The 17,620-nt window shown below is 46.5% G+C and overlaps 1 protein-coding gene across 1 annotated transcript in view; it reads right to left on the reverse strand.

Annotated features, from left to right (window-relative positions):
* Positions 1-17,620, reverse strand: part of FK (Ergosterol biosynthesis ERG4/ERG24 family) — a 162,185-nt gene that overhangs the window by 24,776 nt on the left and 119,789 nt on the right. The window contains exon 5 of the mRNA XM_086819123.1: positions 13,409-13,500. Coding sequence (XP_086675249.1) covers positions 13,409-13,500 — 92 coding nt within the window. The remainder of the gene's footprint in view (positions 1-13,408; positions 13,501-17,620) is intronic.

The following is a 17,620-nucleotide window of genomic DNA, read 5'->3' on the forward strand; positions in this document are numbered from 1 at the left end:
GTGGCCAGAGCAGCTGCGCTACCTTCGGTCAGAGTGTTGGTATCTGACATCTCCTCCCTTCCTAAGGTCATTCAGCTACCTAGGATTAGGGGGGGATGATAGATAAGAGAGTGGAGTTCTCGGGGCTCCGGAATCAGTGCTTCATTTGGAGGCAGGTCGGCCATCTGGCCAAGGCCTGCCCTCGCAGGAGACCCCAACCCTCACCACAGCAGCAGGCCACTGATGGCCCGCCCACAGATGCGGCTCGGCAGGCTGCCTCCGGGACACCTGCTCAGGCCACAGAGACCTCGGAGTGGCAGCCTGGACAGGGGCGCCGCCGAGGGAGACAGCCACAGCAGCACGCCCAGAGACCGCCGGCAGCAGCAGCCACAGTCTCAGCCTCACTGGGTTCCCGTGAGGAACAGTTTTTCTCCCCTCCAGGAGGAGACCCCCGCGGCGACGACTAAGGACCAGGAGATGCCAGCACCCCCTCCTTCAACCCCCCCCCACCCCCGTCCCCTCCCACCGCCTCGCTTCCACCATCGCCTCTTCCCGTCCCGCTCCGGTTTCAGCAGCGGCTCCCTCTCCACCCCCCTCGCCCCCCCCTCCTCCCCCTCCGCCCGCCTCACCTTCCCGGGAGGCCCTGGCAGTCCCCTGGCGTTCACCTGCAGTCCGGAGGGAGCTGAGCACCGACCTCGCTCGAGCATCACAGAGGAGACCTACCATGCCGATTCGGGTTCACGGATTTCATCTATCCGCAGTCGGCTGAGTCGCCTCGGCATTAGACAGCGCTCGGAGGCTTTTGATTACGCCTTCACACGGCTTTTTGGAGCAGAGGGCCCCCATGAGCCAGTACCCATCCGAGTTCATGTAGTGATACCTCCGGCCCGCGGGGAGGAGGCACTAGATTCAGCGGTGGCCTTCTCGTTCCCTCTATGTGGCCCTTGCGATCGGGAGTGGACTCTAGAGCTCGCTCTCAGCACTTTGAAGACTTAGGCAGTTGAGTTTTCTCATCATATGAGCGATCTGGAGGTGACAGATGTGATAGGCCGACTATGGGAGTTGGCTCATTTTTTCTTGGATCCCGGGAGTGTGGATACCTCAGGGATTCGTCATTTGGTCGTTCGCATAGTGGCAGACTTAGCACGCGACCCTGGATATGTGTGTATACACGAGGTTGCTCTGTCAGGAGCGGGAGGCAGTTGTCATGGGCCACAGCCATTGGCGCCTGATCCGTGATTCTTGCAGTACACCGGGTGGGCAGATTCGCAGCCGCTCGGATGGGACTACTCTCCATCCAAGCCGCTTGCGAAGGCCCGTCGTACGGCTGACAAAGCATCCACCTCAGCAGGGCATCCATGAGCATCATCTCATGGAATGTACAGGGCCTTGGTGGAGCACATTTTATACGCTATCGTGGTTGCTTGAGGCAGGAGCTTCAGAGATGCCTGGGTTGGTGGCAGCATTGATATTTTGATGATGCAGGAGCACCACTTGGGTGAGAGCAGGATCCGGAGATATGGTTCGGTGATGCCTGGTAGATGGGACACTTTTTGGTCTGCAGGGTTTGGTCCTTTGGGTGGACAAGGGAGGAGTATGCATGGTCATTGCAGATGTATGGCGGCAGGCCATTGTGGATCGAGGGATCATTGTACCTGGTAGAGCACAGTATGTCATTCTGAGGATGCATGATGAGCTATTGGGCGTGCTCAACGTCTATGCGCCCAATCATGCTAGTGCCAGAGCAGAGTTCTGGACCCAGGTTACGGATGCATTGCCAGAGGCCGCACATTGGTGTGTCGGGGGAGACTTCAACATGCTTGAGGACCCGGCCGATAGGGTGGGAGGCAGTCATGTTACAGTGCACGGCACGGAGCTTGCAGCTTGGGACCGGTTTTGCATGTCACTGAGGATCACTGATGCATGGCAGCATGGGGCTTTCTCCCGGTCTCAGGACAATCTTAGTTTCTCTCGGTCGGATCGCCGGCAGGAAGGGACTAATCTATCACGGATTGATCGCTTCTGTGTGGGTGACTGGTTAGGGGAGCGAGGGGCTCCGTCGGCATTCTCGCTGGCACCTCATTTTCAAATCATGCGCCAGTTATCTTGACATTGGAGGAGAGGGACACGGGAGCCCAGCTGCAGTTGAGGATCCCAGAGAGGGTACTTACAGATCCCAGTCTCGCTGAGGACATTGAGAGGATCTGGCATGATAGTCAGTGCTCTGACCAGGATGCAGCGGACTAGTGTGCCCAGGACTCATCGAGCTTAGCTCTTTTCTACATGCTGCAGCTTTGACACGGCTGGGACAGATTCGCGAGCGGGAGCATCGGCTGAGACACAGCTTGCTTCGCTACAACGCCTTCAGGAGCAGCAGCCTGCATGTGAGTGGGTGGCGTCCCAGCTGAGCCAGGCACGCCAGGAGGTTAACACAGTCAAACCTCCCTTAGCCCTTAGGCCGCCCAACTCGTTGGTTTCTAGTTGCTTGACTAGCCCAGTCACCACTTGAGGAAGATTTAATCCATTGATCGTTGCCACATAGTGAACTCAATATCACATGTTTTGGATTCCCTAAGGATGAATGTGTTGAAAAGTCAAGAAGGCTAGGCCAGTGATTGTCATGTGCATCCTACACTTGGATGCCACATGGGCATGTTGTACTAGCAAGTGCAAGAACCTGAGGCCAGAAATCAGGCATTTTCATTGTGAGCTCTTGTCAAGGGACAAAGCACCAGTGTACCACCAAGCGTGGTCAAGTTAGTCAATGTCAAGCCCATCTCGCACAACATGTAACCCTCTTGTATGAGGTAATGCCTAAGGGTTTGCGGCCAGCCCAAGACCCCTATAGAAGAGGTGTTTGGGGCCTAGTCTCCCCATCTACCTCTGCAAGCAAGGCCACTTTTAGGCAGCAAAGGCGACCTGATAGGCACCAAACGCAGGCAAGAGAAGGGGATCAGAAGCAGCCAGAAAACGGTGCTCTCAGGGCACAGGTCTTGGACGGTAACACAAAGCATCAATCAGTCCAGTCTGTACGCAGCCAGAATTAGCCTCTTTCCTGCACAAGAATCTGCAAGTGCAAGTGTGTGCTTCTAAAGCAAAGTATTGCACCAAATAAGGTCCGTGCATCAGCCCAAGTCAGTCCATTCATCTACAGCAATACAAGCAAATATGAAGGATCGTAGAGCTAAGGAGGTTCAATGATAGCCTGGGGTTGGGGTGTGTGCAAAGAGATAGAGAGAGAGTGGTAGTGAGAGAAACAACAAGATCTAGAGAGAGATTATATTGCACGACTCAAAATGATGTAATCGTATTAGTTCAAATCAAGTACATGCTTTTGTAGGTTGTAAACCTTATCTTTTGACACTTATCACACTCACATATGGGAACATGACACATAGCATACACTTATCGAGATATAAGGGGTGTTCACACACATATACATGGATGAGGTTACACACATTCACTTAGCCCTTTAGGGGCATTCCACACGCACATAAGAAGCCGGCACATAAGAAGCGGGGACACAAAGAATGGTTCACATACACGGTAAATACACACATGAGAGCTCCGAAACCCCAACAAACCCTCCTCGGAGCGAAGGTGGGAGACCCGAATGCAAAAGAAGCAACCAACCTCCAACTCTACAATATCAATGCAATGAGACAACCTAGCCATGCCCACCTCTCGTGCCATGCTATTCCCTCAATCAGCTTATGATTGAAGCTGAGATTATTGCTTAGTCACCCCCCTAGCTCCTAAGAGGGATAATGGAAACACGAACCTTTTATAGAACAAAAGGTACATAAAAACCTAACACATTTATTACAAATCCTTTTTTTTTTGGGAGACAATCTCACGCAGAGGACCCAAGACTCAACACACATGAAGTAGGAAAATAAATACTTATGGGAGATTGAATCCCGCCTCAAACAAATGTCGGTGATGTAACTTGATTGATGGGTTTCCTTTTTGGTGCAAACTTCTTCCTGGGTGTAGACCTCTTTTTCTTTGGATTAACTTATCCAAATATACCTTAGCAAGTGTTCACACACATATACATGGATGAGGTTACACACATTCACTTAGCCCTTTAGAGGCAGTTCACACACGTTTTTTTAGTAATTCTTATATTACCAATGGGAAACCTCATTGCGAGGTGAAAACCCACAAAAACCACAACCAAAACGTCATGATACAACTGAGGTTCATATATAGGGCCCATGGAAATGACTGCCTAGAAACAGTCATTTCCATGGATGGCAAAAGCTAGAAACAGTGGGAAAACACTTCTAAGATATGCAAAGAAATGTCTCTTATATGATAGGCATCATATAGAGAGGTATGCAAAGAATGCCTTAAAAATGCATACGTATCTAAGGGGGCATGCATGAAGGTCGGATGATTCCTATCATGCCCAGATAGTCCAGAAGGCAGTAAATCTGACCCAAGCAAAGAAAGGGGCATATGCGTCCAACAATGAGGGGAACTTCCCAAAGAGCCAAAATTGCTTCAAGAAAACTTTGGATGGGAAACGAATCCGCACGTGTGCAGACAATGCCACAATGAACTGCCTGGTAACCGAACACTGCCATAACAGGTGTGAAACGGTCTCACTGCAACAACAGAAGCAGTGCACACAGTGCGACGATGCAATACGTCGTTTTGCCAATGTCATCCCCACCGGTAATACCCCGAGCAGACATCTCTACATGAAAATTTTTTGCTTCAAAGGAAGACCATTCTTTCATATACATCGTAGGCACCCGGGCAAAAACCCAACCAAATCTTTATAAAGGAATCCCACCAATTCAATGGTCGGGTGGTTGGCTAACCCATAGGCCGGTTAGGGTTAGGCTGGATCGGAGGATTCCTGAGAAACAACTAGATACGATTAGTTACGTTATTTAGTTTTAAATCCTGAGAAGACCTTGTTCTGTGGGAGGGGATCATTGGCTGTGTCTCGTAAATGAGAAAAAAAGCGGTGATTCCATGGACCAAGTGCAAGTCTCTTCTTGATCTGACCATGTGACTTCAAGTTTGGTCAGATCAGTTTATCTAGTTAAGACTTGACTCGTTAGAGTAATTTCCCCGTTAGAAGATTTTTCCCAATTGGCGGAATCGCCCGTGCCTTCTGGGCGAGGGGAGTCTTCTCGGCCCGGTCTCGGAGGGGCCGCCCAGGCTAGCCTCTCGTCCTGGATATCTGCAGGCGAGGCCCCGAGTGTGTGGACCCCGCCCCGTGCGGGAAGCCGACGCCGCTTCCGCCGGCCGGCAGGAGCCCCGGAGCGGGCGGGGGACCTCACACAGTGCAAGAGAAATGGAAAAAGTATGGATGTAATATTGTATGTGATGGTTTGTCAGATAATAGAAGAAGATCCATCATCAACATTATGGCCTCTTCAATCCATGGCACTATCTTTCTTAAGTCCATTGATACCAATGGCCAATATAAGTCGGGGGAATATATTTTTGAGGTCTTGAAAGAGGCCATCTTGGATGTAGGGCCATCAAATGTCATCCAAGTTTGCATGGATAATGTGGCAAATTGTGTGTGTAGGTCAATTGATAGAGAAAGATTGGCCTTCCATCTTTTACACTAGATGCACATGCCATTGCTTGGATCTACTTTTTGAAGACATTGCACAGTTGGATTGGGTTGCCCATGTCTTGGACCAAGTACTGAAATTATGAAGATTTATCACAAGAAAGCAAACAGCCTTGCCCATGTATCGAAAGCATATTGCTAAAGCCTTCCACCACCAGATTTGCATACACATTCATAATGCTTGCAAACTTGTTGGATGAGAGAGTGTAGAATAGGTTGGGAAGGCTGGTTGTGAGCCCAGAATGGTGCTCATGGAAAGTCATCACGCACAAAGAAGGCTGAGGACGTTGTATCTATCATCTTGGGCATCAGTTTTTGGATAGATGCAAGGATGATTGTGACACTATGTAAAACCAATATTGAAGATCCTTCGTTTGGCTGACTGAGAAGGGGCTACCATGGGCTTGATCTATGAGTTGATAGATCACATGGTAGAGAAGATAGAGAACATAACAGGTGTGGACCCTGTGAAGCTCAATGCCGTGAAGGAACTTTGTTTTGGAAGATGGGATATGATGCATGGGATATGATGCATTCTCCTTTGCATGCTATGGGCTTTGTCTTGCATCCTGCCTGGAGAGAGAAGGGCCAAGATAGTGATGTGGAGGTGAAGAATGGATGGATGAAAACCATAGAATGCTACACTTAAAATAATATAGAGGAGCAAGGAGTCTTGGTTGATGAGTTGGATGTATATCGATCGGAGGGAAATTCCTTTGCTCATGCCCTTGCCAAGGACGAGAAAAGAACGCAACACATTGTAAAATGGTGGGAGACTTTTGGGGCAAGCACTCCGGATGATGATGAGGAGGAGGAGGAGGTGGAGGCTAGTGATGATGAGGGTTCTTCTTCCCACTTCTTTAGGTAGGAGAATGAAATGGAAGACATCTCTGAGTAGACTTCCTACTTCTTAGTATGCAGTTTTTTGTTTAGCAATAGTCTTTAGGTTTCATTTTGATATGTCAATGTCACGACTCATGTTATGTCTAATGGTTTTGAGGCTTGAGCCATGTAAGCAATGGAAGTTGGAAGTTCAAACTTTAATATTTGCATTTTTAACTTACTATGGTCGTTGTACTGGACTTCTAGTTTTGCTAATGTAAATTGTGTGCAAGTTTACTTTCCTTGGTTTTTTTTTTTGACATATTATGACATATGAAATGGATTATAAAGTTCTCGTCTCATTTCTCATTTCTCATTGCCAATAATTTGGTGAAACTATAATTTATTGCCTATAAAATACAATGTAATTAGGGCCACGTATGTTTTAGCCCGAGTGAGCCAAACATACTTTCATACTCATATGCGTATGCATATGCTTCACGTATGTTAAAAACTATGCCTATGAATTTCCGATGCTCATAGAAAATGTGATCCATCATTTTGTTAAGCGTGGCCGGGGCATTCATGAGACCAAACAGCGTAACCAAAAACTCATGTAACCCAAATGACGTTTTGAATGCCATTTTGTGTACATCCATTTGTCACTAGCCTAGATATTTCCTAGTATGAAAGAAGTATGGTGGACTATAGGATGTCTAAATACTTGGAAAGTACAAAGGATCACACTCCTAAAATTTAGGAGAGTTGATATTTTGGGCCCGACTCGATGGAAATTTTGTGCGTGTCATTATGTCTGGAATTGAGCAAATACCAAGAGTTGCTGAAGCACCTATGACAAATGGGTTACCAATTGGGATATTTTAGAGAGAGTTTATGGAAGGACCATAGTTGTCACGGTACGAAAATGCAATAACGTACGGGAATTTTTGGTACGATATGAAATTTTCGGATACCGTACGATAAAATACAGTTTTTTTTTCACTTACAAACTATGGAGCTTCAAGCTTGAATGTGAGGGAAGGTTGGGGGGGGGGAGGGGGGGGGAGGAGTCTATAGTGCTTGAGGAACCAGAACATGGAGATGTGTCTCGAGCAGAAGGATCTCCCAACTGTCTCCCAAAAAGAACCTGCATGGGTAATGCAATACCAAAGGTCTCCCAGTGTAGCGTTTATGACTAAGGGACCATCCTTGCACAAATACAAGCAGTGCATCTAGGGTGATAGGTTTAGGGACTCCTCTCTAGATCAAAATGGCCATGTCCAAATCTTCTCCCTCGTGCATAACTTGAGGATCTGACTGCCTAGCCTACCTATACCAGGGATCTCCGAGTGATGTAGCAAGATTCTCTCATCCTACCCATCAAGTGTACACTACCAGTCTACCTTGCCAAATTTTTTAGGTCTCTCAGCAACCCCATATGGAATACTGAGTGGACATGAAAGTTGTGAAGTATTGTGGGCATTTAGGATCTTTGTTAAGCAAGATTTCTTTTCTTTCTTTCTTTTTTTTGCATTTGGAATTTTTTTCTCAAGGTTGGAGGGGGGGGGGGGAGGGAACTCGTACCGTACGATATCATACAGTACAAATGGATTCGTACCGGTACGAGAAACAACTATGGGAAGGACCCATCTCTTAGCTTGAGACATGTGGCAAGAAAGTGAATCAAAGTGAGACATGTGGCCTCACGCTTGTTAGAAAGTGGACCAAAGTGAGACAAGTGGCCTCACACTTGTCACTACAGCTCTTGTGTCACTCTCCACTTGTCATCATAGCCTTCTCTTTCCATTTTCCCTCATGGAAGCCACAAATCTAAAAATTGAAGCCCTCTCTCGTCATTTACGGAGGCTTTCTTATTGCAGACTAGCCTCTATTATGATGGTTGCTCGCATTCTTGTCTACAACACTTTATGGAGAGTTCCTACACTCCTTCACTCTTCTCAACAAAAGGTTACTTTATTTCCATAGCCAAGGAGTGCAAGTGGTTGAGTGGACATGACGTCTCGTTGGCAGGGGACTTATGTCTACGCCAAGAGTCATGTGGACTAACGCCTGGTTGGCAAGAGACTTATGTCTACACCAAGGGTCATGTGGACTGACACTTTGTTGGCAAGGGACTGTCTATGCCAAGTGTCAATAGATTGGAATCTGGTATGTTAGGGACTTGATGTCCGTGCTCAAATCCATTGGACGTTCTACATCTGCGTGCACGGTCAATCGGTCTTCTATGTCTCGACCTCCTCTTTGCATGTGTAAGCATGGAAGCCAGTGGAGAGTAGCATACGTTTGACGTGACACTAGCGATTAGGGAACGAGAGATTGCTTCTTCAAGTTCGTGGATATAACACCAACACCCACTTGTTTGGATATACTCTTGGAGCATGGACAGATTCTGGTTCGGACTTATGGGACTGTTTTGTCTCACCCATTTGTTTGGGACATGATTATGACATCTGGACTTATGGGACTATTTTGTCTTGCCCATTTATTTGGGACATGATTTTGATATTGATATTGTGAAGACTTATAGTCTCATCCATTTATTTGGAACATGGATTCTTTCAGCCATATTGGATTTTTGAGACTATCTCATCTCGCACGCTTGATGGGACATGATTATATGGCTGAAGCTTAAAGTTGCGGATAACTTTTAAGAAGCTCGAGAGGATGTTACCAACTTGCATTTCCCAGTATAAAAGGAGTCTGGTGGACTCCACGACGTCTAAATATTTAGAAAGTACAAGCTTTGGGAATGGGAGATGATCTTGGAATACAAAGGATCACACTCCTAAAATTTGGGAGAGTTGCTATTTTAGGCCCGACTCCAATGGAAATTATGTTCGCGTCATTACATGTGGAATTGAGTAAATACCAAGAGTTGCGTTCATTTGCTCAGTTTTTACTCAAAGATTTCTTTTGGAGCAACTTTTCCAAAGAAATTATGTCGTGTCTTTTTTTAAGACGGAGTTGCCTCTCAGAGGATGTTAATCCTTCTTTGGAGGATGAGACTCTGCACGCACAGGATTTGGATCCCTCACAAGAGGATGCTGCATTACAGTTACAGGATGATTGCACCCTCGAGGATGATATTGCGTAGTCGCACTGTCATGGTACCTCTCCAAATTTGAGGACCAACCCTAGCTTTTTCCCAGAGTGGGAATGAGAGGTACGGTTTTCATTGTCAGATTTTCCCTCCCGTACCTATGCAAGATGTACCTCCATCTCTAAAGGGGGTCCTTCATCGACCACGAGATCTAGTCATTCCTACTCCGAGTCACTATGAGGATTGTCTCATGGAACATTCAGCATCTTGGGAGCTTTCTTTCATGTCGGGGGAAACAAATTATTAAAACTCCGCTTCATTGTGCAGTCACAAGTGGACCTATGGATGTATTGCTCTTAGAAGAGCATAAATTGCATGCTAGGCAGTGTGGGAGATCAAGAAAGCTTCTCTCAGGACACACCTTTTGGTCACCAGCTATTGGTACCAAAGGTGGTGTCTGTATCTCTATTTCAGCTTTGGTCTTGCCTTGCATCATTGGACTTGGTGTCATTTTACCTGCGAAAGCGCAGTGGATCCTTCTTATGCAGGGTACTGCACGCATTGGTATTCTCAACCTCTATGCTCCTAACCATAGAGGTTGTGTGAGAGGATTGTCTTTTGGAAATCTCTCACTACGTTGATGCCTCTTGCCGACTGTGAGGTGAAAAAAAGAAAGAAAGACCACTGCCTCTATAGCCCTTCATCTCCCAAACTTGGAAATACAAACACAACGGAGGCACCACCAGCCACCACCGGCTGGAACACTTCTCACTCTAGACCAAGCAAACACCCAGCAATATATTCCCAGAAAACACTTCATACAAGCTTCTCCCGACACAGAAGCCTTACTCACACAACCATAAACAAAACACTTAGACCTGTCACTACCGAGGATACACCACATCCCCAATCACCGCGAACCTCTCACCTGCCTGCTGTGCCAATCACACCAGAAAGAACCCGGCCACTCTCACTCTTCAGAGGGCGCCCCACCAGCTAACCCTCAACTCCTCTGCAACCCAGCACTTCTCTGTGTGTCGCCAGCAACAACAGCTACCCAAACATCTCTCTCTCTCTCTCTCTCTCTCTCTCTCTCTCTCTCTCTCTCTCTCTCTCTCTCTCTCTCTCTGCTGATCCTCTGTCACCTGCAGCTTATCTGCAGTGCTACCGGCCCCACCAGCCAAGCAGCAACACCTGTCCTTCTCTATCCAGTCACGGTTTCCCCTCTGCTTTCTTCCGGCTTCACCTAGCGGCCCACACCAGCCACCCTTTGCCTGTCCCCTTTGCTTCCATCCAGCTGCACCTGCAACTGCACATCCAGCTCTTCCTCTGTTGTGCCAACACCTCAAAGGCACTCACCCATGCTCTGCCTTCTAGGCGACCTCCTCACGTACACAAGGCCGCTTTCCACTGTTCCTCGCCTCTGGTGTCTGCCCAATTCCAGCAGCATCACCTGCGTTACCAGCTGCTCTCACCTGAGAGCTTTTGCATCTCACCAGGCGGCTCCCACACGGCCCACACCAGCCTCTCGTAGGCTACCCGCCAGCCTTCTGCTTCTCTCCTGTCGCTTCTCTTCTTGCGCTTCAGCCACGCCAGCCACTGCTTCCACTCTGTTGCAGTATCACCCGGCTCCGCCTAGCCACACGACCACCTGTAACCCTGAGGCTGTCTCGCTTAACGCCAGCCTATCACCTTGACGCCAGTCACTGGTTCCACTGCAAACCTTCTCTGTCGCCAGCACCCACAGTAGCCGCAGCTAAGTTCCTCCACGTCCACTTCACCGCTCTTCACACGGGAGGCCCCCAAACTCTGGTTGCAGCATGGCGCTCCCCTTCGCCTTCTTCTCTGCAATTCAATCAGAGCCCCCACGAATATCACAAGGCGATGGCATCTTTATCTGTTTGTAGCCGCGCATCACCCGCCACCTCCACGCTTTTCCACGCCTTCGCCAACCTTCCTTCACGTGCTGGCCAACCTTCCTGAGACCCGCTGGCAACAGCGCTGGCATCTAGGCAAACAACCAAGTGGCGGGCCACGTTAATATCATTTTTTTCCTATTGTTTAAAGCCCAATGTGATGGCCACCCTCAATGCTTTCACACCAATGTCCAAGGCAATACTGTCCCTTCAACCTTAAATGCCCATGCTTCCGTACCTCTTCGAGATGCAACTTTCCAATACCCACTGTACTTGGGACGCGCACACAAACAAGCTACCAAGCAGCTGATACCACCTCCAGCTGACCACGTTCCGGACAGGCCTGCACAAGCTCAAAACAAATCCATCCACCCTGTACACCTGGCAGCGCCCTCAAAAGCAAAACCTTTATTCATGCCATGCATCCATATATACACAGGCCCAGAACACCACTCAGAAAAACGCCTGACATACTTTGCCAACCCCCCCATCTGCTAGAGCATTCATGCTCAGCAGCAAAACACAAAGTCCAATAGCTATCCACCAGGATCAAAAGGAAACAGCAAAGGGCCACAAAATCATTCACGTCCACTTCATCCACAACAAACCTCCTCGTCTTCACAACCTATGGCATTGCAGCATTTAGCATCCCATTCATCAACACCAGTGAAGGCCAGGTTCCAACATTTTGACCTTTCTGCACACAAAGATTCACATCCTTTCCTACAGCAGTGTCCACAAGCACTTCGAGCTCTTGTACTTCAGGCATCTCTTCACAACCATACAGCTCAACTGGTTCAGAATCCTTGTCATCCATGCACTTTGCCTTTAGCATTTCAGCAACACGCAAAGAAGCCTTAGTTACACTCTCGACCATGTCTGCATCCATGTCCATCTCTGGCTCCTGTTCATCAAGGCTAGCAACTTCCCACATATCATCCTCAAGCACATACGCTAACTCCCATACATATCCCAAAAACTCAAGAAGCCCCCTTTTGGGGCTCCAATGAAAAATGGTATCTCTCCCTATGCAAGTCTCGGCAAAGCCACCTCGGTCGGACCATGCAACTCCATGTGGCTAGGTGAAGCATATCCTTGGTCTCATAGTACCAATTTGATGGAATCTATTCAACAATTAAACACTTATTTGAATAATTAGGATTACATTGAATCATGAGCTTGCATCACAAATAGAGAAGAATATGGATTACAATAACTTAGGCTCAGGCTTGCTTGAATAGCCCTCGAACAAAAATGTTCAAGGTTATGACCCTTTGGATATCCACATGAAATACTAACACCTCTTTATATCCCTTATCCCATATAATTACCTTTATAATTTAACCTTTAGTCTATCAACCACTTATTGTTCTAACACTTTAACTAATTGAGAACGTCCTAGGTGCTAATAAGTGAACATTATCCTTTAATTACTCAAACTATTCTTGGCATTTGGGGCAAGACTCAATGCTCCTCAGAACCGCAAAATACAAACTCAAGGCCTTCGTGCCCACTTTTGACTGATACCATCAATCCCTGCTTGGTTCCACTAGCTAGCAGCGCCTTCACAGAGTATTCTTTCTGTAAGAAACTTGATTATATATGGTTGTTTTACACTTGGAAAAGACAGTTTATGATGTGGGATAGAGAAGATGTTACCAAAAAAAGATATTAAACAAAACTAAGCTTTCTGAATGGCAAGGGTTAAGATGTTTATTTTGTTCCAAAAAAAAACAAAAAACAAAAATATGTTGGAAGAGACAATGTAAAAGAGAGGTCTCTAGTCAAGCACAGAGTGATGCATACAATCTCATAAGCTACTTGCTTGGTTTTGTGAATCTCTAGACTCCTATAAGGGATTCCAGTGCTCATGCAAGATTAAAAGCAAGGACACTACTGCTTACATATAATTAAAAACAAACAATTTAAATCCACTGAAAAATGAATAATGGCCCCAATAATGTCAAAAATAGTGTTTGCCTATTGAGTCTTTTAAATCTTACTCGTATGAATTTAATGCATGCTCACCAGTCATGAAGGAAGTTTCCAGTTATGTGAGGTCTCAAAGAGGCACTTTTGCTTCTAGATTTACATCCAGCAATGTAAATCATCAGAGACACCTACATCGAAAAACACCACCTAAAAATAAGCCTCACAAATGACGTTTGCATATTTGCATGTATAAATTGTAGACACCGATTTGTTACGATTGTACCCTGGCTTTGGCCAATACCCTGGTGAAAACAAAAAGAAATGCATAAAGGGTACAAAATTTATGACTTAGAATTCAGCCCCCCACAGGTAACGGACCCAAACATGATGGAATAGAAATAATATGAAACAAAAGAGAACCAAAAAGTAGAGCTCAATAGAATGTATCAGACAGAAAGGGAATTGACTATTATGGAATAACAGAGGACTTCCACATTTACACAAAACTGGGTGCTTTACTACTACTATTCCTGAAGGATCCTGTCACACAAATTCTCACACCGCCTTCTGTATCCTGAGTTTTGCGAGTTTAGCAATCCACTTTTATGACTTAAAACTATAAGAGATTTGAGAGAGAGAGAGAGAGAGAGAGAGAGAGAGAGAGAGAGAGAGAAATGAAATGAAATGAGAAATGAAATGTTATATTAACGTCTTCAAAAGGCCAGAATCACCTATGAGACCAAAAAGTTACATCATCATGGTGGATCTGATACAATGTCTGGATAAAAATCCAAAAAATGAAAAATAAAGATGATACTACTGGCACCTAGAAAATGAAACTGGAACTGGAAGGTAAACAGAAACCCTTATAGAGTGTGAATATAGTGGGGGGGGGGGGGGGGGGGATACGCTATGGAGGTGAGTGGAGTACAGTGAGGGGATACAATATCATGTGGAACGGGGGGGTACACTATGGAGGTGCCTCCATCTCATAATATGTGCCGCATCGGACGCTGGCGGATCTCCTCAATATCCTCTGTGGTCAGCACCCTGACTGGGTGTCCCACATGTGTCGCAAGAATAATCCGAATCCGCCGCTGCAACCTCCGTCTATGCTGGGATGCCCTCCACCGTAGTCGTGGGCGTCTGGACCACCCAAGCTCAATCGCACGATCAATCAGTGTACCGCTGGTGTGGGCGGTATCCATGTTTTGCTGTTGCTGTGGTCCATCTGGCGCAGTGATGGCTGGACTAAAGAAGTCTGAAATGTGCCTCTGAGTCTGGCTCTCTGTGCGCCTAAGAAGGCTATCTCTATATCTCTGCAACTCGAGCAAGAACAATCCCAATCACCTCTGGTCCTGGTACCTCATGACTCTGGAAAGTGGTCCAAAACCCTCTCTGAATAAACAGTGGAAACGACCACGTATCTCATAGTATGCAGTACAATGGCATATATAATGCAGCTCTGTCTCTGGCTCCCCATGGCATACTCGGCATATCCTGGCCTCAGCTGGTATACCTCTATATCGGCCAATCTCAATCTCAAGCTGGTGTGAGGATGTGCGAATCTGACCAATAGCACATCGTACTGCATGAGACAAGTGTACATCCATGTAACTGGGTCTGATCACAAAACCATCTGCTGTGAGCTGAAGAAAATGCTCTCTGTAGAAAGCCATCTTCGTGCCCAGCTCCTCAATCGACTGTATCCATGTCCTCCTAATGTCCAGTTGAACTAAATCCTGACGGATGAGTCTGGTAATCTCTGTCCGTGTGAGAGTGAGAGAGGGTGCCTCCACAGAATACTGGAAGGGAGGCAATCTGTCCATGCTAAAACCATGTGCCTGGAACCAAGATGTCATCTGTCCATACCAACAAGCCGTGTCTCCCTGTAAAGCTAACTGTCGGGAGGACTCAAGGGCAAGGCGTGCATATCTGTCTCGGGGGAGATCCCACAAGCCATGTATGTAGGAGACTAATCTCGTAAGAGCCTCAATCACCAGAGGGGCAGCCGCCAGCTCTGCTCGAATAATCTCATGAGGTACCACGGCCTTGGCTCTAATAATCCTAGCAATCATAGAGAGAAATTGTACACCGTATGGGGTCCCAAATTACCCACTGAAGGGCCCCCTATCCCGTTACTGGAATAGTATTTGCTTTATTACTTTGAAGATTGAAGAGACTAACTGTGGACTGACGATAAGCCAAACGCAAGATCTCTAAGGACCAAGAGTTGGGCTGAACTGTACACGGCTGTAGAAGCACCAATGATGACCAATCTCGAGCCTATGCACTCTTCCCAATAGATTGAGGGAAGGCTGCAAATCTGAGGTTGAGGTAGAGGCTGATTGGGATTGTTTCTAGGCTGTGAATGAATGCTGAAATGAATATGAATGTTGAGTTTTACCTTCACCAAAGTGGCTGAAGCAAAACAATGAATTGTATGCGGGCTGATGCTGAAAATGCAATGAAGATGATGCACAGATGCTGGCCGGTTGCTGTGTATGCTGAAAACGCAAGGTTGATGTGGCTGAATTATGATATCTATGGCTGAATGTCTAATCGTTTATGCTCCTTGTGCTGAAGGCTCAAACGCTTGAAGATAGATGAATGGAGAGATGCAATAGCAAGGCTATTTAAATTTTATATGCTCATGGGCTGGTCGGTTGGCTCCCTAGAGCAACACGACTGGATCTTATGGCTAATAAATGATATTGATGGTATTTACATGCTATAATAATGCTAGAAAATATGGAAAAAATGCCAAATAAATACTAATAAATACTAGATGTTATTTGAAGGCTTTTGCAATGGTCTATACGCAATGGATGAATGATATGCAATATGCAGAGTGCTGACTGACTCGCTATGGCTGAGGAATGACCTACATAGCTCGTGCCTCACTTATCCTGGATGGAGGATTACAATGGGGTCACGACGTACGACAAATATCATCCTAAAGGATGCTAATACTGTACAATGTTGCACTGATGACGATGAGCCATCTTGTTACCATGCACTACAGTGTAGAGTGCATGTGACAGTTTAACAAGAGTGATTAAGCAAGAGGGGACAAGTTAATCACATGCACTACAGTGCAGAGTGCATGTGATTAAGCAAGAGGGGACAAGTTAATCTTGAAAGATTAAACTTTGTGTATGCTTTGAACAAGCTGACAATTAAGAGCAAGTTCCTGATGCCTCGGATTGATTAGATCCTAGAAAGGCTGAATGGAGCCAAGGTGTTTTTGAAGCTTGACCTAAAAAGTGGATACCATCACGTACGGATCATCGAAGGGGACACATCCAAGACAGCCTTCTGCACTAAACGGACCCACTACAAGTTTGTGATCATGCCCTTCAGACTAACGAATGTCCCAACAACATTTAACTGCATGATGATGCATGTGTTCACGGACTTGATCGGAAAGTGCCTTCATTTTCTTAGATGACATACTAGTTTTTTCAGCTACAGACGAGCAACACGACATTGACGTCAAAAAAGTGATGGAGTTGCTGGAAAGCACCGAGCTTTATGTCAATGAAAAGAAATCAGAGTTTTATTTGTTCGAGATACATTACCTTGGATACATAATTCGTATCGAAGGCATCTGATTGGATCCCGCCAAAGTGGCATAAACCCTGAATTGGGAGATTCCAGAAACAGAGTACGATGTACGGCCATTTGTGGCAATTTGTCAGGCATATTCCACCCACATCGACAAGTTCTCCGACCTCTCGACATCTCTCACAGATCTGTTGAAAGGAGTCAAGACCCGTAGGCAATGCATCCGCATGACTTCCCACGGACTCCAAGCTCTCAAGGACCTCAAGGTAGCTTTATCTCAGGCTCCTTGTTTAGAGCTTGCCTAATGGGATGACCCATTCCAACTAATTATCAATGCGAGTAATATCACCATTGGAGCTGTGTTATAGCAGAGAATGGTCATCTAGTAACTTACAGGCCTCGTAAACTGATTCTTGTAGAGAAGATTTACTCGGTTCATGCTCGGGATCTCCTCACTATTATCCAAGCCCTAAAGAATTGGAAGCATTTTCCTAATTTTGAGGTTCGCACGGATCATCAGGCTTTGCATTGGCTGCAGACGATGCCACGTACACAATGGAGTGACCGGCAACACAGCTGGAGCTAAATTTTCCAACAATAGGTGGCATAATTGAGTATCTTCAAGGCAAGGCCAACCCAATGGCCGATGCGTTCAGAAAGAAAGGAACAGTATCCTACATCCAATCCACACAGATGGAGCTCACTGGTATAGGACTAGACGAAATGAAGCACAAGTACGTG

This window comes from Cibotium barometz, chromosome 2, assembly GCF_041138505.1.
Source record: "Cibotium barometz isolate CiBa-2024 chromosome 2, ASM4113850v1, whole genome shotgun sequence".
NCBI classification, from domain to species: Eukaryota; Viridiplantae; Streptophyta; class Polypodiopsida; order Cyatheales; family Cibotiaceae; genus Cibotium; species Cibotium barometz.